This window comes from Juglans regia, chromosome 14 (genome assembly GCF_001411555.2).
Source record: "Juglans regia cultivar Chandler chromosome 14, Walnut 2.0, whole genome shotgun sequence".
NCBI classification, from domain to species: Eukaryota; Viridiplantae; Streptophyta; class Magnoliopsida; order Fagales; family Juglandaceae; genus Juglans; species Juglans regia.
The window spans coordinates 5,748,991-5,774,656 of NC_049914.1; the positions used below are offsets into that span (position 1 = coordinate 5,748,991).

Consider the following 25,666-nt stretch of genomic DNA (forward strand, 5'->3'; position numbering starts at 1 on the left):
AATGTATAACTGCGGGGTGGCTATCGCACATCAATTTGTTATTCCCCTTTTTATGAAAGTTTTGAGTTTTCTTAAATAAAAATTACTTCACATTTTTAAAAATAAAAAAAATCCAAACAATTGAAAAAAAGAAAAATATTATTTGAAAGCTTTTGCAACACACATCATATTTAAAAATCTTTACACCATACACAATTTATATGACATAATTTGATTTTAATACCCGTATATGATATGCGGTATAAATGTCTTCAAATAAAATTATTCTTTTCATTATAAAACATTTAATGTTATTCAAAAAATTTATAAAACAACATCAAATGTATTACCTCCTTTTGTTCGAGTTCTTCAAATTCAAGTAAAGAAAATTATAAAAAATCCAGTATCTACCGGAAGACTAGCACCTCAGTGACTCATGGCCATTTGAAAAAATAAATAAATAAAAATATTATAAAAGTTAAAAATTATTTGAATATTATTTTTATTTAAAAATTTAAACAATTAGATAAGTTGATGAGTTAAGTAATTTTTAGATGAATTGAATAAAATATTATTTTATAATATTAATATTATTTTATAATTTTAAAAAAATTATTTATTTATTATATTTTATATGAAAAATTAAAAAAATTATAATGATAAAATAAAATAAATTGAGTTTAGATGTCATCCAAACGAGTCTAATTGTTTTTTGCTTTAGTTTGAAAAAAAAGGGAAAAGATCTGTACCGAATAGTGCATTGTGTTTTTTATTTTATTTAATATTTTGTGTACTTTAAAAATAAAAAAAATACTAAAACATAAACAAACACAAATTCTTACAAAGCAAAAATAAAATAAAATACAGTACAAAAATTGGTAGACTACTATTTTTCTTGAAAAAATTATAATTATTAAATAAAAAAAATTAAAAATATTTTATATTTTAATAATGTTTGGAAAAAACAAATATCTAATCATACTTCAAATGTGTCTGTTTGGTTAAACGGGAACTTGAAGAGATGGGAATAGGTTCAACAAGAAGAAGCCACCCATGTTCCCGTAATCAATTGCAGATGGATCTAATCACCAATAATACCCTTGAGTTAAGGAGGCAGGGAACGTTGGCCACTGCAATTCCTTTTTGTTTTAATTTTTGTTGGATGATTGACAAGTTTGAATCGAATTTTTAGGGCAAGAAACGATTGAACCCAACTCGCCAGGTGCCAAAGAGGCAATTCCCTTTCATCCATAACTAACTCCAATAAATTTCCAGGTTAACTCTGCAAATCTCACAAATGGGCCACCGTTAATAAATGATTGAAATTTTGTTAAAAGCTTAGTTTTTTTAAATTGTAATCTTCCGGTTAAGAGCCAAACCAGAAGCAACAATGAAAATAAGGCAAGGAAAAATATATTTGACGAGGCAAGAAAAAGTAGACAGATGTGGATCGCAACCAGGCCCCCAAATCAAAGCCGGAAAAGCATCAGAGGGAGCAGACATATTGATCCATATAATTCAATATCCGTGCACATTACCATGCTTCCTTCATTGCTTTGTAATCCAGAGCATCGGCTTATTGTACACGGAATACTCCATAACAGAGAATTCAAAACCCCTTTCATATTCCAAAATCTTTTATTTGAAAAAAATCAATAAATAAATAAACAAGAACGCAGAAAATCCAACATATATAGAACACGCAACAGCCTCGGTACTGCGAAGCAGACTGAGTGAGGATGGATGTCACCAGAAAGAGTTCTTGCGGCAATGTTTGCTTCTTTGCTCTTAGAACTCGTATTTATAGACGAAGGGAGAGTCCTCATTAGGGTTTCTCCGTCTCTCACTCTCTCGATCGAAAGCGTTCAATGACACTCCAAATGACTTATAGTATTTGGGTTGCAGGTGTGAACGAAGCCCAAAAGTCTCGTTTTAAGATTGGGTTGCAAATGTGAATGAAGCCCAAAAAGGGTGAAGTTGTAATCATAGTGAGCCTGGTGACCCAACAGAAACGGCAGTCTGGGGCCCAGTCTCTGGGCTGTCGCTTGATATTTAGAATAAATAAAAAAAAGAAACTCTTTCCGCTTTCGTACTTTTGGGGGCGACGTTTGTCCAAAAATGGTTTCATAACGTTGCGAAAGTCTGCCAATGAATATTGCGACGTTTCGAGCACCAGTGGAATCAACCTAACTAAATTAGTTGTATAAAAACTGATTACAATAGATTTAGATTGCGTTTGGATGTTGAAGTGAGTTGAGTTGAGATAATAAAATATTGTTAGAATATTATTTATTATTATTATTATTATTTTGAGATTTGAAAAAGTTGAATTGTTTATTATATTTTGTATTGGGATTTGAAAAAATTGTAATGATGAATTGAGATGAGTTGAGAGGATTTTTGGTTCCAAACGAAGCCTAATATTTGAAAAATTCTATACATAAGCCTCACACTCCTGCACACCACTTAAAAATATATGAATTTATTCTTTTATTTTCATATTTCATTTGAAGAATTTAAAGAATGTAAAACTTATGTGTAGCACAACTCTTTAAAGAATATTAATAAATTTGAAGAATTTATCATTTAGTATTGTTGAAAAGTGATTAACTAAATTTATAAAAGTGAATTTTTTAGTTAAATTTTGACCAAACTTTAGCTAAACCACTAGTAATACTCTTAGAGCAGTGGTATTGGCCTAGTTAAATACTAGTGCCTAGTTAAATGTTGGTTAGCTAGCTCAAAGTGATTTGCATTTGAATAATCAAAATTTCAATACTCCACTTTGGAACTACAGTGAATTCACTTATTTTTTTAAATTTAACCAACTATTATTCATTTCTAAAATAATATTTTATTTTAAAAATATTTTCAATGACTACTATTAAATAATTAGGTTCAGAAAAAAAAAAGTTAAAAAATAATAATTTTAAATAAAAATTAAATTATTAATTAATATAAAGAATGTATTTAAAAAATATTAAAATTAAAAATATTATTATTAAAATATCTAATACTATATTATTATTTTAATTTTTTAATGGATAGTTTAATATACGTTAACCTCTCCAATAATTCTAATTTTAACCCAAACCACAACTTTTAGTTATATATTAGACAAGGCAATGGTCATTGCGAGACCTAAAAGTCGCTACTACAAATCGATATCAACTAAAAAAACAAAAAAAATCCATATTTTTGGCGCAATGTAGCTAACCACGATATCACCTGAATTACGGCAGATGCAATCCATTCTTTTAATTGCGACGAAGCTCTCAAACTAGTTCCTCTTCTTCTGTGTCGCTAGGATTCCAATCTTAAGTCGGTTGGAAAATGATTTTCTTTGTTTTGTCTTCGTGTAAGTAGTAGATTATAACATCGATAATTTTGCTACGTGTTGTTCTTGTCACATTGAAGAATTTTGATTTGTTTTCCTTTTTGGAGAAATTTAGTGTATTCCAGTGGAAGAAAGAAATAGCTCGAGATTCGCGTTCGACAGCTTCTACCTTCAGTTACTCTTTCCTGAAACTTTTCTTTTTCTGGACTCGTTCTCCTTCAAAATACTCTTCGCAATGTTGCAATGGATGGGAGGTTCCAGGCGGAAAGTGACAACTGTAAGTGTCACTGTCACTTTCAGAGACTGCAATTAATTTTATCACATTATGTATTGTAATCACGACGCTCTAATCACGCACATTTTTTATTCGATTCAAAAATCGGTTATCATAATCTCAAAAAAAATATGATTTTGGATTTTCTGTTCTGACATGTGAACATTGCATATCTTTTGCATGATTTCCAATTGAATTGTGCTGGAATCGGCATAAATCTCCAGTCAAGGAAGTCTATGCACAAGAGGTATATTCAGCTTAATGCATTTTGATGTTTTGTGCTTTAGTTTATCTAGTAAACGAAAGATGATCGCCGTTAAACGCGGCAAATGTGCTTGTTATGAACTTTCTTAATTATTGAAGGCAAAAGCAATACTTTGAGCAAAAGAAACGACAGCAACAGCAGCAGACAGCGGGGTTGGAGAGCTATACTGCTGATGGAATGAACGTGTGCGTCCAGCATCACAATGAACACCGATCACTGGATGTTCTCAATTTGCTAAACTTGTCGACGGTTTCTCAAGAATGCAAGTCTGCCTGCCCTAGTGGTAAGTAACATACTATTCAACCAATTCAAAAGTCACCAGCGGAGTTTCTCTGATTTTGTTTGAAAAAAGTTTAGAATCGAGACTAACTAGACATGATGGTGAACCTTCATGGGTGTTGCTCTTTTTTTTTTTTTTAATCGAATCAGAAATTTAATCTGCTGAATTTCTACAGATAGAAATTGAACCTATCCAGCAAACACAACCGCAAATTAAGCCTACTTTGACTTCAGAGGCTGTGACAGTACTGTGTCCATACCCCTGTTGTTCATTCGTGGGCTCTGAGCACTAATTTACTCTCCATGATTAGAAACCAATCGGTTGAATTTTTTTCTCTTTCTGAAACTTTCTGTTGGTATTCTTTTAATTTAACTATTGTAGCTCTATTGCTTCAATGAACATGGAGTTTGTATTCTGCTTTCAGCTATGATTCAGTTTGATTAATTGTGCTGATGAAAATCTGAAAGAGCTGTCATGTGGTTGTATTATGGATATAGCTTCACCAGGGATGCCATGCCCTATGAGTTTTGTTCATAGATTGTAGCTGGTGCATTCTACCTTCTTGCTTATGATCCTTATTGTTTAGAATTTATGCTCTCTCCTTATTTATTCATTCTATTTCTTACGCGTACCATACAAGGAAAGGAAGATCTACAGGTCAGTGGTTCAGAGGTAAAGTATAACATCAAAAAAGGACCATCAACAATTCTTAACCACACAGATGCTCTGGCCAACTCTGTTGAGTGTAAGGAAGAAAGTAAGTTTTGTAATGGATCTTCGCTACTATTTGAACTTAGTCCTGTCCACAGCTCTCTGGAATTTGCTAGTGGAAATAACATGTTTTAAATGTGATGGTTATATGCTGAAACAGGAAGTCCATCACATTGCCAAGTGGAAGTTGTATCTCCAAAGAAGTGAGTGACGGATGTTTGGATACAAAGACTTGTTGTCACAGTACACCCTCCTACTTTCTCAGAACATCTTTCTTTCCTCCACTCCACAAGTACTTATTTGTACTTGTTAACAACTAAAAAGTCTCAAGTTCCTGTAATAGTGTAATCACTTAAGTCAAGTAAGGAGTTTGGTTTGCACATATATGGAATGGCTGTTCTTGAATTTGTTGTGACTTCTGCAATTGCATGCATAGCTGTGCTTATTTCCATCTCATAACGTACTTGTATCGATTGAACATTTGGAAGAGTGCATGTTGTCTGCATGAGGAGTTGATGTATCTATTGCCTTACAGTCTACTTAGCGTCCACGATGATAATCACATTGTTCTGAACGGAGATGGTTCTAAAGTCGATCTCTGGAAGACAGTAACTGAGCAGCGTAAGTAGAAAATATTCATCATCAACAATCTTTTAGATTTTCTACATAGCTCTTGAAGCACTTCTGTTGGTGCCCTAGTGTATGGACTATTTATTTCTACAACTATCTTGTCGTTAGAGGTCAATATGTGTGTGACTGAAAATTGCATCCCCCCACCCCCCCGGTTCTCTGTTTGTATGTATCTCAGAGCTCTCTGTTCTTGATTTGATTGGTGATGAGGAACCAAATGGTAATAAGGACGGTACCCCGATGTATGAAGCTCACGCTGCATTTTCAGTTGAAGGTAATGTGCTGGTTTTAGATCTGGTGGCAGGTTTTATAGTTTTCAACTCAAACAGTTGCACCTTTGTTTTCAGTTTACATTATTTGCAATGTCAATCTTGAGCAGAAGATTTGTCATATGACACAAACTGTTATTTACTACTGTGTCTCTTGCCCATCAGGTTTGGGTGAAGTGGGAACAGAGACACCAGTCCATTCACCACAACAACCTGGCAGGTAATTGCTATGCATTGCGTTCAGTCAGAAGTGTCTAGCTAGGAATAAGAATTGTACGTTCACATCAATGCCTTAACTTTTAATGGTTGTGTGATTATAGATATTTTTCTTTTGGTCGCTCCTCGCCTTTGAAGGCTACAAGGCAACTTAATATGTCGAAGAAACGTAACTATCTGATGGATGACCTTGAACTAGACGTGGTGAGGACATTTTTGAATGCATCTTTATACAAATTAAGGTCCTGAATTGCTCTAGCTACAATGGTTTTCTGAATGCCACAATTGATCAGCTGTTAGTATGGATTTGTTTTCCTTGAAACACTAGCCCTAGTACGGTAGCCTTTTGTCATTTATTGGTGTTCCTTGATTCTGCATCTCTTGTTATTTGGTTATGGTTTGAGACTAGACCAACTAAAAAATGAGACTAATTATTGAGGCATGCTAAATGCAGGATCAAATGATGAAAGATATCAATATGCCCCCAAGTGAGAGTTCTCTTGACTTTTCATCAGGCAAAATGCATTCATATAGCAATCCCAATCAGAAATTAGCTGCTGTCAGAGACTGCATGCAACATGATGGTCATGGTAGTCAAATAAATAGTTTACTTGGTGACAGAAGTTTCTTTAATGACCTTGAAAGCGGCAAAGAAGATATATGGGATGGTAGCTTACAGTTTACTTTCTATTCTCCATTCTCTCACCCTTTAGTGCGATCCTTTGTTGTTGCCATAACAAATTGAAACTGATTTTGAATTTTGAAGCATATTTCGTGACATATTGTCATTTGTTTTCTACGCAAATTCTATGCTGATTTGCATCTTCATTCATCTTGTCTTTCAAGTATTTCTTAGAAGAATATTTCCTAGATGATGAATCATTCCATTACAACAAAACCTTTTCTCTTTCTTTCAACCTTACATGAAATATGACACTGGTGGTTTGAGATACACATGTTATGATCCGTTATGTATTTCACCTATCAAAAAAATTATATGCATGCTTTTAATCATGTCCAGAGATGAGATAGAGATGGTGTTGTACAGAGTCTTTTCCATTGTACACTCTATTAGCCTCTTTTATGTTCCGTTGTTCATTTATATCCTTAATTGTTTAGATCAAAAGACGTGATCAGTCTCTTTTATTTGGTTTTTTTTATCAAACTTCCCCCAGCTAGGTCTTGCTTCCTAGCCGACAACTTTCTTGATGAGAGGGAATTTGATGTATCTAGGAAGAACTGGTCACCTGAAATAGATGGTAATTCTCTGGATTTTTGGAAATATGGGAACTCTGAGATGTCAGATTATGCTTTTGAAGGCCCTGATCTACTGAAGAAAAGGTATTCTACTAAGATTGATCTTGCATAGTTCCCTTAGTTGAGAAATGACACCGTCTAGCTCCTTCGTGAACTTTTTATATCTGTGCAGGGATGCTACAACGGCAATGGACAGATTCAACGCCTTAGGTACTGTCTCAGTTAAACAATGAAACAGAACCTCTATTAACATTGTTTTTCAGGCACCTTCTTCCCCGCCATCACTATAAGAAATCAGAAGTAGGATTGCCCTGATAGCCGTTTGATGCAATCCTGTTATTTTGCTACAGCTCTCCTGACAAGTAACATATATATAGCGAATGTATGTTCATTTTTTCTTGGTTCCTCCTCTGATTCTCGCTTTATTTCGTAATCAGAGTCACCTGCTTCATTTTACAAGCACCAAACATCAGAAAATGATCTTGACTTCATGATTTACAATGGAGCAAGGTACGCCATGTTTGAGAATGTATAATAGCTGACTTGCATGTACTCAAGATTGTATCTCTTGTGTGATGATAGACGCCCTACACCAGTGAGAAAGTTTGGTTTTGGGGATGTAACCAAGCAATCGGATTGGTTTTGCTCTGCAACAGATGATGGAAGAGATAATATGTGCATGCTGAGGTAGTTTTACGTGGCTTCGTTTATTTCGAAGTGATTTAATATGTTTTTTTTTTCTAGTTTTATCTGATGTGCCTTATTACTTGTAAACTTTTAGCAGCGAAGAGTCCTGCTCATCCAGTGCAGGTTATATTCCTTGATTCTGAATAATTGCATTGACAACTCGTGTTATTTTTTTCTATATTCATTATGAACTTCTTCTTAAAGATTACTGAAGTGATCTATTTTCCCCCAATTCATGACAGTGAGGGGCGAAGTAACCAATAATTCACGGTCGAATTCAGCAGCAAGACGGACTAGAAGACACAGCAATGCCTGTATTAGCCCTCGAAAAAAGTATGGTGTGAACAGCATTTTTGCCAAAGAGACGGGACATAAAAGCAAGGATGAAATTCGACAAGGGAATGATGTGCGAGGGTCAGGAAAATGTCCGAATGTGTCAAAACTATCCCACTCTAACAATCCCCTCCTGAAAAATTTAGGACCAAACGATAGTTGGTTACATGATGAAGGATATACTACTTCGAAAGTGAATTCAGGTTTCATTCCTTTCTCTCGAGATTCAGAGACAAAAATTCCATCCTCAGAATCCAAGTTTTGGACTGGAGATCCTACCAGTGAATTTTCCGTTCCTGGATCAGATATTGATGCGAGATCTTCATTATTTGGTAGATCTAAACTTGGAGGAAGTTTGGCATGCTCACGCTCTGGCAGTTTCATCACTGAAAAGTTCACAGTTCATGATTCCCCTATATTCTCGAAGTTTCAGGTTGGGCCAACGGTGCCAGATTTGTCTCCAGATTCTAAATTGGAAGGCACACCGCCAGAATCTTCCTTTGTGGCTGGATCTCATGGTGAGAAACCCTTTCCTGATATATCAACAGATGAAAGTGCTAGCAAAGATGTGGAAAATAAAGCAAAAACCCAGCCACATGACCGTGAAGAATTGGAGCTCATGGGAGAAGTTCAAATCGGCAATGGCTTATTTTCAGAGAATGAAAAGGCAAAAGATGCTGCAAGTTCCGGGGGCAACAATTGTGGATGCAAAAACGCGGAAGATGAAGCTCCAGAGCCAATGCATAATTTAAAAACAACATATTCTCCTGACCATGCAGAGCAGGCATCAAGGTCTCTTGTAATCTCTGACAAACTTGAAAGTATCGTAGAAGAACAGAAGTACGTTAAACAGACTTGAAATTATTTTTATTATTATTATTTTTTCCGTTCCTTACTCATGAACATTCGTATATTAAGATCTTTATTATGCTAAAATGGTCACACTGTTTCCAGACACCATTGCCGTAATGAAGCTACTCTTCCTTGTCAGAATGGGGATAAAGGTGTAGATTTCCTGGCCCTTTTTCATGAACAGTCCTTTGACTTGCATTTACAAATTCTAATGCTACGTTCAATATTAAAAAAATTGTTCAGTATTTTTCTCCCTGACGGAGGAATCTATTATTGCCGCAGATATACAAGTTATGAGGCCTCAGGAAAGAAGGCTAATACGAAAAACAGAGAGTAAATGCGACAACTCATCTTGTCAGGTGATGATGCTTGAAAGCTACGTTCTTCAGCTTCTTTCTGTGAAGAAGGTACTGATGCATGCATCTGCACAGGATACCACAAAGAAGGTACGGTTCCTTCACAGATGATAGATTTGGGCCATTCTTTGGAAACTAATGGATGAAAAAAACAATTACGTGGAGTTTGGTACAGCCCCAGAGTTCGACAAATGGTTCAGAAGGTTGCTTGTAGCATCCTGCTGGAGAGGAGATGACTCATGCTAGTCTAGTAACCAAAAAATACTAGCCTGCTAAAAAAATACACACCGTACACCTAATGTACATGTATAGACAGAAAGATATGAACCAATAGGGATTGAAAAAAAATGGGAGTATAATGCCCCCAGAAAATCTAGCACAAATGCAAATTAGAAAGAGCAAAAGCAATAGAAGGTACTTCTATATATAGAGCAACGGACATCAGACCAGCAACTGAATGATAAACTAAACTAACTAATATTAGCTTTCTAGAGGGCTTGATGCATTGACAGTTGCAATTTCCTTTTTCCTGCAGTTCGTTTTCTTTTTCTTTCATATTCTTCTACTCTTGTTATAAGGGAGGTCGTGCTCATCTTCCCATGCAAAGCATCCCTTTGTGAGGATTGCTGAACTTTGTTAACTGACATCTTAACTTCTTAACATCGGATAGCTGGAGAGGCTTCAGCATGAATTCTTGAGCTCCTTCATCCAGGCACCTGTTCAAGCAAAGAAAACATAAAGGGTAACCCAAAATAAACTTTTTGGGAAACAAGAAAATTAAGAGAAGAACAAATTTCATGGGTTTAGTGGTTGTTACTTCTTAATTCGTGTAGGGACATTCTCGGATGACACTACCACCACTGGTATATGCTTCATGGAAGGTGACTCCTGCTTGCAGAGAAAGATCTGTTAGTTAGGCAGTTATGAGTTACACGCAATACATATGAATCCTTACTCTGCTATCATCTCTATAGCTTCTTCTATTAATACCCTAATGCTTTTCACTGCTATGTAATGATTAATTGAGTGGGAAATCATGAATATCTGTAGAGACTAATATCTGATGCAATCAAATACAAATATATGCTAAGGGTTATGTCACCTTAATTTTTTTAAGTAGCTCATACCCTGTCATTCCTGGCATACAATAATCAGTGATTATTAAGTTCACCTTACAAGCCTGCAACCAGAATATGCCCAGTGAGTCAGTACTATTGAAATGAAAATAGGAAGAATCCTTATTTTTGGCAAGAACTTTAAGCATTAAGAATGAAATGAAAAGAGTGTAAATGTTACTGTTATTAAGAGCTTTTTTTTTAGGAAAAAAAAAAAAACAGGAGGCGCTAGGAGTTGAAAGGTTAGTTTACATTGCTATTGAATGCGCGCTGCCCATCACCCAGACCCAACAACTCCAGTGCCTTTGTCCCATTCTCTGCCGTAGTCACTGCAAGAAAATAATAACCCATATTATGCATCACTTTTTTTTTTTTTTCAAAAAATCATGACCATCTAATATTATAATTAGTACTTTACACACGATTTAACATGGATAAAATGTGCACGATAAATTATAGTTTATTTCCCAAATTAGGGATTAGGTAAAAGGAGTAATAATTCGGAGTTAAAATGTATTTCTTTCATTCGTTTCTTTTCTATTCTTGTTTCTTTTAAAAAATAAAAGCCTGTGACGAGCCGGTTTTCTGTCAAGGCAATATTATAGGAAAAATGATAAATACGTTACAATAATATTTTAAAAGATCTTATAAAATTAAGGTCATTTTATAAAAATATCCTTATCGAAATATGTTGTGCTGATATAATTACTCATATTATATACCCCGTCTTTTGATTCTTATCCTCCTACGGACCTACAGCATGTGTGCCTCGTGAAAAAATAATACGCGCGCGGACATACTATACAGTATACAGGAGAGGGAAGAGGACCCACGAGGGATGGTGTCATGATGGTACGAAGATGCACTATGCAGAGAATCATAAACGGTATCGCTCTGACAATTTCCATTAACTCTTTATCCTGTTTGTCCTATTTCTACTGGCCTATTTGAAATGGTCGAACTGAGACCCAAAAATAATGGAAAACAAATCAAAAACTAAATAAAACATGGCATTCGGGGCCTAATGGTTCTACGAAAAGGGGTTAATAAAAAAAGTAGAAAGAAGAAATGGCACGTGTTTTTCCGGGCAGAAAGTGTTCCTAAAGAAGCACGAATGAATAAACAATGGGTACATATTCTTATCCTCAAAAGATACATCCAAAAAGAAAAAAACAGAGGAAGCTAGCTTTCTTTTGGATAGATTCCTTCCTCACCCTCTCACCCCATGATAAACCTATTGGGAAATGCTAATAAAACAAAAACGAAAAACAGAGAAAGGAAAAAAGGCACGAGAAGAGAGACATTGAAATGTGTCTTATACAAGTATATAACCTTTACACGAAGACTTGTTGAGTAGCTTTTCAATGAGTTTTCGGTCCACCAAACTGTCATCAACTGCTAAAACATGAGGTTTCTCATCCCCCATTGACGCTGAAGAAGAAGAGGAAGAAGAAGTAGCCATTTTCAAATCTCTCAGCCCAGAACTATCCCCACTACAGAACTTTGAAGAAAGTCAGCAAAAAGACTGCTTTTAACCCACAAACAGAGGGAGAGAAAAGGGCGAAAAAAAAACCTCTCTCTGACAAATTCTACAGAGGTACGAACCTATGTGAAAAAACAATGCTGTGGGTTTTGGGGGGGCCTCTGGCTCGTGATAACTTAAATATTTATACACATAAATATATAGGAACAATTGCAGAGACAGAAGAATAAGAAAATTGAAATGAATGACAGAATCAAAGGGTCACAGATATTTCGTGATCCTTTTGGGTACTTGGGATATTGATTACAGACGAAAAAACAGACCCCCACACTTTGTCTTCCTAATCCTTTCAGATCCCCATCCAGCTCACCATTTCTTACACACCTACCTCCTATTCAATTACTTCCTTTTTCTTTTTTTATTTCGTATATAATAATATATATTTCCATTTTAATAGAAAAATACTAAATAATATATACACATTTTGAAAACATAACATGTATACATTAAATAAGATAAATTATGAATAAATTAATAATATATAATTAAATATATAAAATATAACAAATATGTAATATATATAATTAATACATATATAAAATATATTACGAGTTTCATTTAATGAGTTCAAACAAGTCAATTTGAACTTATACGAATTTTTTTTAAAGTGTTATTCATATTTCATAAGGCAGACATAAAAAGTAAATTACATAATATCTATAATTGCTTGATTATATATTTTGAATAATATTTTATAAATTTAATTATTAATAATAAAATATTTAATTAAAACAAAAATAAAATGTAGATGGAGGATTCGAATATAAAAAGATTGTTTGAGTATAATTTCAAATCACTCGTTTTTAAAACTAAAGTTAATAAAGATAAATTGAATTGAATTGAATTATTCAATTAATTTTTTTTAATAATAAAATTTAAAAAAAAAAAAGTATCTTTATCATGACGCTTAAGAGAAAATAAAATTTTCGACAATCCAATTTGTTTCTCCACATAAATATTATATATATATATATATATAAATCAGTGAAATTAAATTTTCTTAAAAAAGGTGAATAACTCGTAAAGTTGATGACATATTTATTGCATGGACAGGTAGGAGTGAGATAAGAATCTATCATTGATTCATCAGGATGGGTTTGGACTTTTTCCACCATCTTTTTTTCTTTTTCTATTTTTATGCTCATGCCGAGGGAAAAAAATAATGCCTTTGACACGATCTCGTTTAGGATAATCGAAAGATTTCGCCACCCCAAAAGAATGTGTAAATTGATCATAGAAAAGACAACAGATTTCGTAAGATATCCTTGGGAGATTTGTCCATCAACAAAGAGTGCGTTGGCAAACTAATATTTGTAATAAAAATACAAATTTTTAAAGAAATAATAATAATAATAATAATATTATATATTCCTAATTCATGTGTAACACCCTAAATTTTAATGTATTTTTATTGAAGAAATTATTTTTATGGATTCAAAAATTTATTTTCTTGTTTTAAAATTGGTTAGATTTTTAGTGGGTTTATTTTTATGATTTTAATTTGTGAAAATTATTTTGATGTGCTTTCTTAATATTTAATTATTGTTATGCATTTAAATTGTTTTTAATATTTAATTAATTTATTGTTGGATTTAATTATTTTAATTTCACTTTATCATTACGTTTAAATTATTTTAATTAACTTGTTATTTTGAAATCATTTCCGTTGGATCATTTTTGTGACCCAAGATGTGAGGACTGTACCTCATTTATTTTCCTCCATTTTCTCTTTCCTCTTTTTTTCTTTCTTCTTTTCTTTTCTTCTTTTTCTTCTTTCTTCCTCTGCTTTCCCGCACGACGCACTCCCCCTCCCTCTCTCCCATGTGCTTCTCTCTCTCTCTCCACCCAGCCACCGTCACGCCACCTTCGGCCATCATTTTTTCACCACTTCATCCTCGACCTCTTAGCAATCCAATGGACCCAACCCCAGCTCTGATACATCACCGGTGAAGCACATCCAACCCCATTTTCGATTTGGGTATTTTTGGTCTTCAACCATCCATTGCGCTGCCACTCACGGCCAACCACCACTACTACTAACTTCACCGACATCTCTATGTCCTACCCTATCAATCTTGAGTCTTCGTTTGTTCCTGTTTAAAAGTGAATTTTTGAGACCCACGGCCACAGTGCCTTTTGCACTGTTACGTTGCTAAGACGTCATTTCTTGCACTTCCGTGATCCTCCGAAAATTACTATATAGCACTGTAAGTATTTCTCCAAAGAACTTTCGTGATTTAAATGTATTTTTTGCACTAACACATTACATTGTGAACTGTTGGTTGGTATTGTCGGACTGAGTCCAAGGAGTACGGGGGTCGGTTAGATTAATGAAAGAAGTTTGTTTGTGATTGGATTGCGTTGGCAATTGTTGGTTGGGATTTGTATTGTTCATGTACATGACATATATGCACACATGATCATGTTTATAAAGGAAATTGGGTTTTCATGTATTACATTCATGTTCATGTGTTTATTGAAACTGGGTTTCATGTGTGAGAATGTTTTTGGGTGCATGTGTATCACGACCCCAAGCCGAGATGAGGCATTATCTCAGTGGATCTCTGCTGGTCACTTGGGAGCGTAATATACTAAGTGACATCCCTTGGATTGTCGCTGGGCGACAATGGGATCGGACGAGATTGTCTTGTGCCGACTCAGTGGTCCATCTGCTGACGGGGGCTAGAGGATGATTGGCCATGAACGCGCTGAGCACGAAACTGGGCATCGCTTGTTGCGTAGTGGATGCTTGGCCATGAACGAGCTGGACGCGGAACTGGACATCGCTACGAAGCCAGGACGTGCGGATGGTCCATAGGGGAGATCATGGTACATATGGTAATAATGGATTAATGAGCTATTTTTTGGAAAAATAACATATTTTGAATAAAAGGATTTTATGTGAATCATTTTTTGAGAAAATGTTTTACGAATATTTTGGGCCAAATGAGATTTTGACGTGTGTTGGAAAATATTTATTTTTGGAAAAAATAATATTTTGAGAATAAAGCATATTTCATCATATGCATGCATGTTGGTTGCATTAATGCATTTTTATTCCTGAGAGTTGTTTGGGTTATATTTACCTGTAGTACTATTTTGTGATAACGTAAATTTTGATGCAAACGAAGAAGAGGGTGAACCTGAAGATTCAGCTCCGCCCGAAAAGTGATTTGATATCACTCATTTTATTGAGACTTGTATTATTTATTTTGGGATGGCTATAATTTTTAAACCTTTATATAGATTATTTAAATTGTGTTTAAATTCTAGTATTTAGTCGACTTAATAATCCACTGCGTTGTTATTGTACACTTTTGCATATACACACACTTGGCACTATCGTTGAGATGCGTGACCATATTGTCATCATCCTGGCATCTCGATTCTCGTGTTGCCTTACATGGGAGTCGGGAGCGCCACATCATGACTATCCAATAATTATTCCAAATAAAGAGTACAACTAGCAAAATATTCTTATTTGATTACATAGTTCAGATAAGATATTTTATTAAAAGTTAAATAAAATATTATTATAATATTATTTTTATTTTGAAATTTGAAAAAGTTAAATTTTTTATTATATTTTGTGTGTAAGTTTGAAAAAGTTATAATGATTATATGAGATAAGATAATTTGATTTTGTGTAACCAAATCAATCTAAATCATCACTAGAATCTATAGAGTACTTGACAAACTGATTATGGTACAAAATTATAAAGTAATCGAGTCTAAGATTGCATAAATAATAATGCAAGGTATAATTTTGAATAGCATTATACTTGAAAGGTAGTTTGAATACAGATCAATGAGATTACTACACCACAAAATACAAAGGGATGAAGTATGAAGCAATGTCATTGTGATTAGACTTGAGTACTTATTCAAGTTAACCAGGATAGAAAACAATGTAGGCCTTACCCAGAAGAAGATGGCAACCTGTGAATGGGAAACTCGTTGACTTTTTAAGGCAAGGTAAAACCTAGTCTAGCGTGCAATCGCCAAGACTTTACAAAGGGCAAAAATTGATTCCACCATTAACTTAATCACATGTATCTAAAGGAACCAAATTATCCCATTCCTCCCTCCCTGCACATGAGGAAAATTCACAGAATCTTATGAGAAATATGAATCAGTCCCCAAGAAGATGAAAACATATAGCATAAAACTAATGATCACTCCAATAAATGAACCGAGCGCTTAAAAACATAGACCTGAGCATCAGACATTTGGATGAAATAACACTTAGACATCCAATTAGAGAGCCAAATGGGACATGAATTTCAAGAAAACTTAATGAAAGAGTTGGTAGTGCAGACAGACTTGCAATGTCGCACATGAGTACTTGTAAATGATTTAGATATGGAACATGATTCATTCTCGAGCATATGGCATAAAATGTGCAGAAGCTCAGTCGCAAAAACAAAATTATCAGGACATCAAGCAAAAAGTTTCAATGTTATAACAGTCAATTGCAATAATAAAATATAAATACCTGGTATTAAACTCTGCTATGCCTTGCTGCTGCTGCTGATATCATTTCTTGAATACCAATCAGCATGAGGCACACGCTGCCTATGCAATAAGTGCACTTCTTCTACTTGGTTCAACCAGATCTCCTGAAATTAAATTCCAGGTGAAAAACTGCAAAGAACCTCACAGAATTACAAGTTACAGAAAAAAAAGGAACCAGCAACTCCACAATAGTCTCCCTGAAGAAGAAAATTAAGAAGCCTAAACTGTTGTCAGGGAATTGATACTCCTCCATGGGAAAAAATTGTCATGGAAAATGAGGACAGAAACTATTAAGGCCATAAACCTTTTTTACTTTCAGCACCAATATGCTTGCTTGTATGGAACTTTTTTCATGCACCTAGAAAAACATCAATGCAGGTGTTTGAAGACAAACACTTTACTATCAGCTTAAACAACATTCAACCCTCATTGGTGCAAGTTTCATGTCATCACCATGGAAGTGTATCATGTCTACCAAACAAGCATACAACAATTCACAGTTTTGAGAATCATGAAGGAACTATGATATTCTCTTTGAACATCAGGCAATGCAAGTCCTATTCAACTTACAAGACGATTCATTTCTTCGTGAAGTACTTTATCCATCTGATCAAACAATGCAGTCCACCTTGCTTGATGCATGTGAAGAATTATGCTCATGGAAGATTCGGGAGCAGAAAATTGTTCATTTTCTTTGATTGGTGAGAACTCTTCCGATATCAGTAAAGGCAGTTCTATCTGGAGTACATCCTTAACCCTCATCCTACTCTGTCTTAGTGCTGCAAAAAAAATAAAAAGGTTGTTACATCATATGAAATATTATAGATTGTTGACTAGAGTATGACCAAGCTCCAGGAATGTGAAATGCACCTGCAAGGCGCCCTCTAATATCCCGGCAAAGGAGTCCCAACCATTGAGAAGCTAGATTGGCAATTCGGAAGCAAGAAGAAATATAAATCAGTTGAAGATGTTCTGTACCTTAAAATGATTAGTATCATAAAGAGAATTTAGTTAAACATTATCAACCAAAATTTTAACTACCAGCATGGAGTGGTTGTGCAATGGAGTACATGCACATTTAGAAACCAGCTTGCCAGCAGAACAACTTGGTGCATGTACACATACATGAATGGGTATGATACTGAGCTAATTTGTCACTGAATTTAGTCATTGAATGAAATGATTACCATAAAGGGGGTTTGCAGAGGGAGATAACTACAGCTTGACAGCTGAGAAGTAAATTTTATACATGATATTTTGCATTTGAGTCCTGAATTTACAAATTTAAACCTTTAAAAGAGAGAAGCATGCCAAAGTGGTGGCAGTGCAATCCAAAAATCTATCCCAGTTTTGCATTCTCTACAAAATCTTCAACCCTTGTTGATATGCTCACCAAAGCTTGCTAAGATCCTTGCCAAATCCTCTGGATGACCCCCTGCCTGGATGCATAGCTCATAAGGAAAGATGACTTATGTTTAATGGCAATTTCAATCACCATGGGTATTTGGTATCCCTTTTATGTAGGTTCTATTGTCAATCAGCATTCACTGAGGTCAAATATAAATGACTAATGAAAAGCAATAAGCATGAGAAACAATCTTCCATTAAATCACAACTAACCTTTGGGATCAAAAGGAGAAACCACTCCATTATCTTCTGACTCTTCCTGAGAGTTTATATTCTCTGTCAACATGGTTTCATCAGCAGAGTTTGCATTCTCTGAAACTGTAGTACCAGATGACCGCAACTTTACTTCTTCCTTATCATTCCTGTGATCTTGACTCTTTCTCGAAGCTACACTCAAATCATCAACCCCTACTTTCTTTTCTGAATCCATGTGGATAGGCCTAGTTGGGTACATGGGCCATCCACTGACTTGACTGCCGCATGGTAGAGCATTTGAACATTCATTCAGATCACAATCCTTAATTTCCTCTCTAAACAGCATTTGCTGCTTGCTTTGAGTATTTTCTAACTCCACGCTTCTAACCAAGGCCTGAATTATTGAATAAACCTGTTTACGGTTTCTTAAGCGGTTTATAATCCCTGGATTCAGATCATCAAGCAACCCACTTGGTGCAGAAACCTTAGGGAACCTGTCAATTTGTTCTATCTTTGCAACTTTCATTTTTCTACTGAGCATTTCAGTTTTAGCCATGTCATTTGTGCACTTCCTAACATGCTTTTTTAGTATTGGTTGAGATGCAGGTAGTGAGAGGAAACCATTCTTTTTCATTTCTTGCCACACTTTCATAGGGTCCTTTTGCTCCAAGGGAGCATTACAACTCCCATTCTCTGAAGCACCACTTGATTTCTTAATAGCATGAACTTCACGAGTATCAGATGGGTCTCTTTCTTTTATGTTTAACAAGGCCTCTACATCAGGATGAGAGCCAAGACCCCATGAGGTCACACAATTTGGTTCAAGAACTTCGTCTTTCGCCTGAAAACCTGTGTTGTCAATGAGCTGGGCTTCAAGCATACTACCCATAAATTGAAGAGCCAATCAACACATATCAAACAAGAAAGACTTAAGATTTCTCTTGTTTAATAAGGCCAACTTGGTGGGTGATTTTCCTGCGCATTAAATGTTGATAGTAACAACAACTATATCCAATACCTCAACATCTCACAACTTCAAACTACAACCAGCAAGTAAAAGAGGAGCTGCTCAAATTATCAAAATACTAACCCAGAATGAATGGGGGAAGTTATGTATATGATATTAAAAAAACGTGAATCTAAAACTTCTAAATTTATAGCTTGTATATTCTCGAAGTAACATGTGCGATCATTTAACCACTGCACACTTAAAATTCAATTTTTGTTATGGGAATTAACATAAAGAAAAAGCAAAACCCGAAAAAAGGGGGCATTTTCCATATAGCTTACACACACACATTATATGTATGGACTAGAAAATCCCATCTTCTTCTCTCTGAGATGGACTGGACGAGGAATTCTAGAAGTTGAAAAAAAAAAAAAAAAGAAAGAAAGAAAAGAAAAGAAAAGAAAAGAAAAGAAAGAAATAGAAGAAGAAGAAGAACTTGTTGGACTGACCTGGTGATAAAAGCTCTGGTATACTGTATACAGCAGTATACTTGGAAACTTGTATGCGCTGGGTTTTAGGGTTCATAAAAAGAGATTAAATAAATAAAGAGAAAACGAAAAGCTCCTGAAGCTGAAATCGGTAGATAGACGATTAGGAGGGAAAGACGATGAGGAGAGTGACTTGGGTCACTTGACCTATCTTTACTTATACATATGTGATCCCGCCCCCAAGCGCCTTTCTTTCCTATTTTAAATTTTCCCGGTAAAATTTCTTGTTTGGCTCGAGTAGCGAGTACTAATTACATTTTCGTATGGTAATCTCGAAAACTTTGAATTCCTTTCTTTCTTTCTTTCTTTCTTTAAAGTACATTCACATGTTTATACTTTCCGACAAATCTTAAACATCTTTTTTTTCTTATAAGAAAATATATATATATTAAAAAATAAAAAAAAAGTGATCAAAGTTTATTATTTAATTATTTTTTCTAATCTATAGGTCCTTGCGATTCATCATGAGTAGGGATCCACTCAATATATTATATCTATAAATATATATTGTGCATGTGTGTATGTACGTACTTCTTACCTATGCTTGTGATTATGTGTAAATTCATTGGTTTGCTCTCAAATTTGTCAAAGTTGTCAAACTTTCGTAATTTAGGATAGAGTCAAACTTCATACTTACATACAGTCGTAGAGTGTGTAAGCATACGGTATAATCGTTTTAAAAAAAAATAATATTTATTATTAAAAAATTAATTTCTTTTTATATAAATATCATATTTATGTATACGTATTGATAATTATGGTCATCCTTCTATGTGCCTGCCCCGTGATGATCACCATATTTATTGCTTGGGCCTGATTATAACATTTTTTGAGTTTTACGCTCATAATATCTAAGATTTGTTTTTTTGCTTGATTGACATAACTCATAATTTTTAAAATAGAGGTTTGAAATTCAAAATCCTCCTTCAATCAATATTATATGTATATATATGTATATATATATATATATATAAGGTTTCTTTTCTGCCCTTTTTACTGGTAAAAAAGGGTTTCTTTTCTCCTTGTGATACTTCGCCTTTTCCCCAATTATTTTGCTCTAGGGACACAGCAAGGGAATGTGCCACACAGATGCATATTCTGCGGCATGAACGCTCTAAAGCAGGAGTTAAGATTATCGATGCAGAGGAAGTGGACACAGACGTAACGTGTAGCAAATACAATTTAATCAGTGGTGAAGGACCCTCTTCCTGATGCATTACGGTTGGCTGAAAATGTAATGAATGACAGGGTGACAAGAGATAAAAAGCATGAAACTTCTGTAGAAAACCAGAGTGCGAGAGGCAGAGATATTGCACCCAATCCGTCTGTTAACAAGAGCATTGAACCCATAGAAATTGATGACCGTACTCATGAAAATCAGTCCTGTAGTAATCAGAACAATGCTCCTCGACCAAGCTTAATGGAGCGGAATAGCACTGCTCTTACTTTTGAGGTACCTCTGTTCATATTTTGCTGCACCAATCTACCAGTTTGTTTTCGGTGTGGTAAAGGAAATGTTTTGTGCTCGGGGAATGCATGGGAACGGTGCTTCTTCTTTTTTTCTCACCGTCCCTAAACCGTTCATCTGTGTGTACATATCATGTTGTGCAGAAGTATGTGCTTGTTCTGATTGAGAGAAGACATCACTAGAATTTCTTTTTAAATCTCGTAGGACTTCTAATGGATTGAAGTTTCAAGAATTATTTAGATTTTCAAGTTCTCATTGTCTTGCTTCCTAATGAAGGTATGGTAAAGGAAACTGGAAGCTCATTCTGAATTGCTACCGAGATACCTTTGAAGAGAGGACTGAGGTAAAAAATTTCTGTTGTACTCATTTGCAATGTCTTAATTATTTTTGGGATATTTGAATATGAAGCATATTAAGTCGGAGGTTGATTTTTTCAGGTTGATCTAAACGACAAGTGGAGAAACATGACACGATCCCCTGACACATCAATACATTTTGCAACTTTTTACATTTTGTCTAAAGTTGGTATATAATCTAGCAGTCGGTTGTCTTTGGTTCATCCCATAATCCTGTGTCTTGTACTTCATCATGGGTTGTACAACATCAGGTTTAAACCCCATTCACCACTGTTATGAGTACTCAAATGGAGTACTTCCATCATTATTATTTTTTTGTATGAAAAAGACGTATTTCAAACCTTTATTTTGCTTCTTAACTTCTTACCAACGGCTCCGTATTTTTAATTTTCATTGATTTTGATATGTAATTCACAACCAGATATGTGATTTTTTTGTTCATTATGTTTTGAATTTGTTCATTAATCCTTTATTTCACATATTTTATATGGAGCGCATGGTCAAAGGGGTTGATGGAGTACGTTTGCAATGGTGCTAGGGTGAGGCAAGTTAGAGCCCACTGCCTAGGTTGAGAAGTTTGAAGGAACACAAATTTTGACAGGACATGATTGGCGGGCGGGCTATCCTCCAAATCAAATTGAGGAAAAGTTGTTTTTGGTACCCAGCAAGTACTGCCAAGTGGAAATGTGGGACAAAAAAGTAAAGGTTTTACTAATCCCTGATATTGGATTTTCATGTGGAAGAAAAGGAGTTTTATGTGATCCTTGATATTTATTGGCAATAAAATCCAAATTGCCACTGACTGTCATTGGAAAAAAAAAATAAAAAAGGACCTGACGTGATGATCAGTAGAATGATGCTAGAAAAAAGGGTTACGATCAACATGTTGAAATGTATGCATGCTAGAAGGTGACATCATTCTTATCATTAAGCTGCCCTGGTTTGCGGGGATGGGGGGTTCCTGAGAAATATGCCTATGAAGAAAAGTATGCCTTATTCGATCTCTATCTTCTATACATGACAAAGTTACTTGTACTGTTTTTAGTGTTTACGGCATTCCAGGAAGTTGGCTGAAAGCTGCTCTATATATACCCAATAGCCATACCCCATGCTTCATGTGTGTATCCCCAGACCCAAAGAGAAAGAGAACTCAGATAGAAAAAGTAGGCGCTTAAGATGGCAGCTTTGAAGATGGCGGCATGCACAGCAATGCTGGTGTGCGTGATGCTTGTGGTTGCTGCTCATGTCGATGCAACATTAACATGCGGTGAGATAACAAACTTGTTGAGTCCATGCATCGGGTATGCTATTTTCGGAGGCACCGTGCCGACAATTTGTTGTGATGGCCTCAAAGCGCTCCATGCCGCTTCCAACGGCACTGCAGATGACAGAGCCTCATGCAGTTGCATCATGAAAGGTCTTTCGGGTATCCCAGGAATCAACTATGACTTGGTCGGGACACTTCCTGAGACCTGTGGCACTACTTGTCGCTACAAGATTACACCCACCACTGACTGTTCCAAGTAATTCTATCATCTATATATGTTCCCATCTTCTTAATATTGTATTATCACATGATTGAACGGACTCATTTTATGGATTTGATTTTCTTTTCTTGCAGGGTGGACTAAGCTGCGTATTGGATTATATATTAGTGCATTTTCTAATAAAATAAAGACGGAAATAAAAACCCAGGAAGCTAGTGTGAGTGTCCATGTGTTTTGAGCACATTGATATGTTGTATACACTTACATATAAAGGAAATAGTGTCATACTGTAGAAGGATTGCAGAGTACGGTTCAATATATTGAACTTTTAACATGCAAGCAATAACCTCTTGCACTGCTCCCTGATAAGATAGTTTTTTCAATAAACATGCGCATCTCAGAAAGATCATCGATTCACTGTCTCACTAAGTTTTCAATTAATAAGTGTGCATACTAACATGAACATGAACATATTAACACTTCAAACATCTTATCATGGGAGCTTCTGCAGACTCCGTTTGTTTGGAAAAGAAAATCAATTCCAAAAAATAAAAATCCCTAATTTCTGTTTGTTTAGTTGATAGAAATTTCTCAAAATCTTAGAAAATGAAGTTCCATAAAACATCAAGACAGAGCAAATACAGGAGAGAGAGAGAGAGAGAGAGAGAGAGAGAGAGCATTGGTCTTTTCTAAGTGGTCGTGGACAAAGGAGGCGATCATATAGGTTCAGCAACTATATTTTGTGATTGTTAGTTTGTGAGCCACTGAGCATTAAACCAAATGGCGTAAAGCATATGATCACAGATTATTCATCAACCTTTACACTGATAGTTGCAGGACACGATGCTTTCACTTGAGAATATATAAAGGCTCTTTTGGATATAAAAATTACATCGTCTCATTTTATTATTATAATTTTTTTAAAATTTATATATAAAATATAATAAATAATTTAATTTTTTTAAATTTTAAAATAATAATAATATTAAAAAAATAATATTTTATTTAATTCATTTAAAACAATCTCATTTTACCTTAATATTCAAACCAGCCGCAAGTGTTCATGAGCTTCAGATGCCACGATGCACCTACCTGCACTGAGTAAAAAATACTGTTACAATAATTTATCCTATGTAGATGTTATTCGGCCTCCTTCACATGTACTTTTGTTTTTTTTTTTATTCATGTGTCACGTGGCTTTATTAATTTATTTAAATTTTAAGATATAATGTAAGGATCAAACCCTTGCCAAATGATTTTTTTTTTAAATCATAAATGCTTTATCTACAAAAATATTTATAAAAAAAACTCATAAATTAACATATTTTAATGCGATACGTCATATTATAAAATTATTTTTATTGTAAAGTAAAACGCTACACAAATTTGTAATTTTATTTTTAAAAAATTTATTTAAAACAGTAGAACTTCTGGTCTCATTATACCATAATGTCAAATTTAGTGCAAATTATGCGATTGTTCTTCATGCCCAAAATCATTGAAATCAAATACCACATATATAATTCCTGCGTACGAATTTCTCTGAGCGTGCAAATTATGGAGATAAACAGAATCATTGGAGAGTGTCATTAGCAAATTCAACCCATGAGTTTATGTAATTAGGAGCTAGCCAAGCTAGGGATGCAAAAGATATTGACTTTTTGCATTAAAATGTCAACTTATTATGATAATATATAGTAATGTCAAACGCATATAAGAATCCGATGCCAAACTATAAAAGGAAAAGTTAATTAAGGCTCTATAGTCTCTATCATGCGATTGGAAGGTAAATTATATTTATCAATGTCATATCATAAAATGATGAGAAAATAGATGATAAATAGATCTATTATAATGAATGTAAATTTGTTATAATTCATTTTACAATCAACCAGTATAAGAGTTATGCTGCACATAAGTCAATGTGTCAACACATCACTTAGAGTATGACCCCTTATAATTTATAATTTTTAAAAAACTAAAACACTTGATAATTTTTTTGGTGTGAAAACCTCTCACATAGCCGTATTAGGTGCGTAAAAAATAAAACTTATAAATATATTTTCTTTCAATATAATCATATTGCTTTAATAAAAATAAATGTTAAATTTTATAAAATCAGTTTTCACTCTATATTTAAATAGTTGTAAGTTTATATTTTTTGTATTATATAACTACCCTTTATTGGAAATATAGTTATAAAAAGTTAAAATTTTATCATTTTTTTTTCTTCTTTAAAAAAAAAAAAAAAAACAAATAGGTAGTTCTAAAAATATATTTTTAAAAACAAATTATTATTATTATATCACGATGTACTATATAATTAATATATTTTTTTTGAAATCTATATAATTAATATTTTAATAGCGATAACTACGACGATGAGAAAACATAATAATTAGTACACGTGTCGATTGAAACGAATATGATGCGAGGTTTTGAGTTATGAGGTATTTTTTCTTAGCAAATTCAGCTGCGGGCCACTGCAAGGATCTGTATAGCAATAACCTGAAATGCAATTGGAAAGGTCACGCACCCCAACGAAACCAGCGGGTCATCGTATCACTGTCCGAAAAGTAGGATAGGAAAGAAATTAGAGAGAAGCACGGAGAGAGAGCACGAGCGGTAGACTACTTG

At 34.5% G+C, this 25,666-nt stretch overlaps 3 protein-coding genes, 1 non-coding gene and 1 pseudogene across 6 annotated transcripts; 2 read left to right on the top strand and 3 right to left on the bottom strand.

Annotated features, from left to right (window-relative positions):
- Window positions 1-1,420: 1,420 nt before the first annotated feature.
- On the bottom strand, window positions 1,421-1,533 carry LOC118344641. Its single transcript, XR_004798420.1, has one exon. It is a non-coding gene; the product is annotated as a small nucleolar RNA snoR100 (small nucleolar RNA).
- A 1,714-nt stretch (window positions 1,534-3,247) lies between these two features.
- Window positions 3,248-10,532, top strand: LOC108996974. The gene is made up of 21 exons (XM_035684954.1): window positions 3,248-3,337; window positions 3,432-3,593; window positions 3,815-3,837; window positions 3,954-4,138; window positions 4,776-4,892; window positions 5,007-5,049; window positions 5,382-5,467; window positions 5,655-5,750; window positions 5,911-5,965; window positions 6,066-6,165; window positions 6,416-6,629; window positions 7,137-7,302; window positions 7,391-7,428; window positions 7,656-7,728; window positions 7,801-7,905; window positions 8,000-8,028; window positions 8,148-9,078; window positions 9,193-9,242; window positions 9,373-9,536; window positions 10,117-10,188; window positions 10,280-10,532. Exons 2-20 carry the CDS (start codon window positions 3,552-3,554, stop codon window positions 10,183-10,185), a joined length of 2,586 nt encoding a protein of 861 aa, XP_035540847.1. The 5' UTR covers window positions 3,248-3,337; window positions 3,432-3,551; the 3' UTR covers window positions 10,186-10,188; window positions 10,280-10,532.
- LOC108996976 lies at window positions 9,553-12,177 on the bottom strand (annotated as a pseudogene).
- A 3,664-nt stretch (window positions 12,178-15,841) lies between these two features.
- On the bottom strand, window positions 15,842-19,974 carry LOC108996975. Of its 3 annotated transcripts, none has more exons than XM_035684956.1 (6): window positions 19,680-19,974; window positions 18,240-19,196; window positions 17,490-17,540; window positions 17,190-17,398; window positions 16,600-16,723; window positions 15,842-16,193 (listed from the first exon to the last, which is right to left on the bottom strand). In XM_035684956.1, the coding sequence occupies exons 2-5, from the start codon at window positions 19,108-19,110 to the stop codon at window positions 16,616-16,618; spliced, it is 1,239 nt and encodes a 412-aa protein (XP_035540849.1). In that variant the 5' UTR covers window positions 19,111-19,196; window positions 19,680-19,974; the 3' UTR covers window positions 15,842-16,193; window positions 16,600-16,615. The 3 variants fall into 3 exon arrangements, with proteins under 3 accessions (XP_035540849.1, XP_018828585.1, XP_035540848.1); XM_018973040.2 differs by having other exon boundaries at window positions 15,864-16,193; window positions 17,490-17,591; XM_035684955.1 differs by having other exon boundaries at window positions 15,864-16,193; window positions 17,490-17,591; window positions 18,240-19,261.
- A 2,700-nt stretch (window positions 19,975-22,674) lies between these two features.
- On the top strand, window positions 22,675-23,333 carry LOC108996977 (non-specific lipid-transfer protein 1-like). The gene is made up of 2 exons (XM_018973044.2): window positions 22,675-23,065; window positions 23,164-23,333. The coding sequence occupies exons 1-2, from the start codon at window positions 22,719-22,721 to the stop codon at window positions 23,171-23,173; spliced, it is 357 nt and encodes a 118-aa protein (XP_018828589.1). The 5' UTR covers window positions 22,675-22,718; the 3' UTR covers window positions 23,174-23,333.
- Window positions 23,334-25,666: the final 2,333 nt, after the last annotated feature.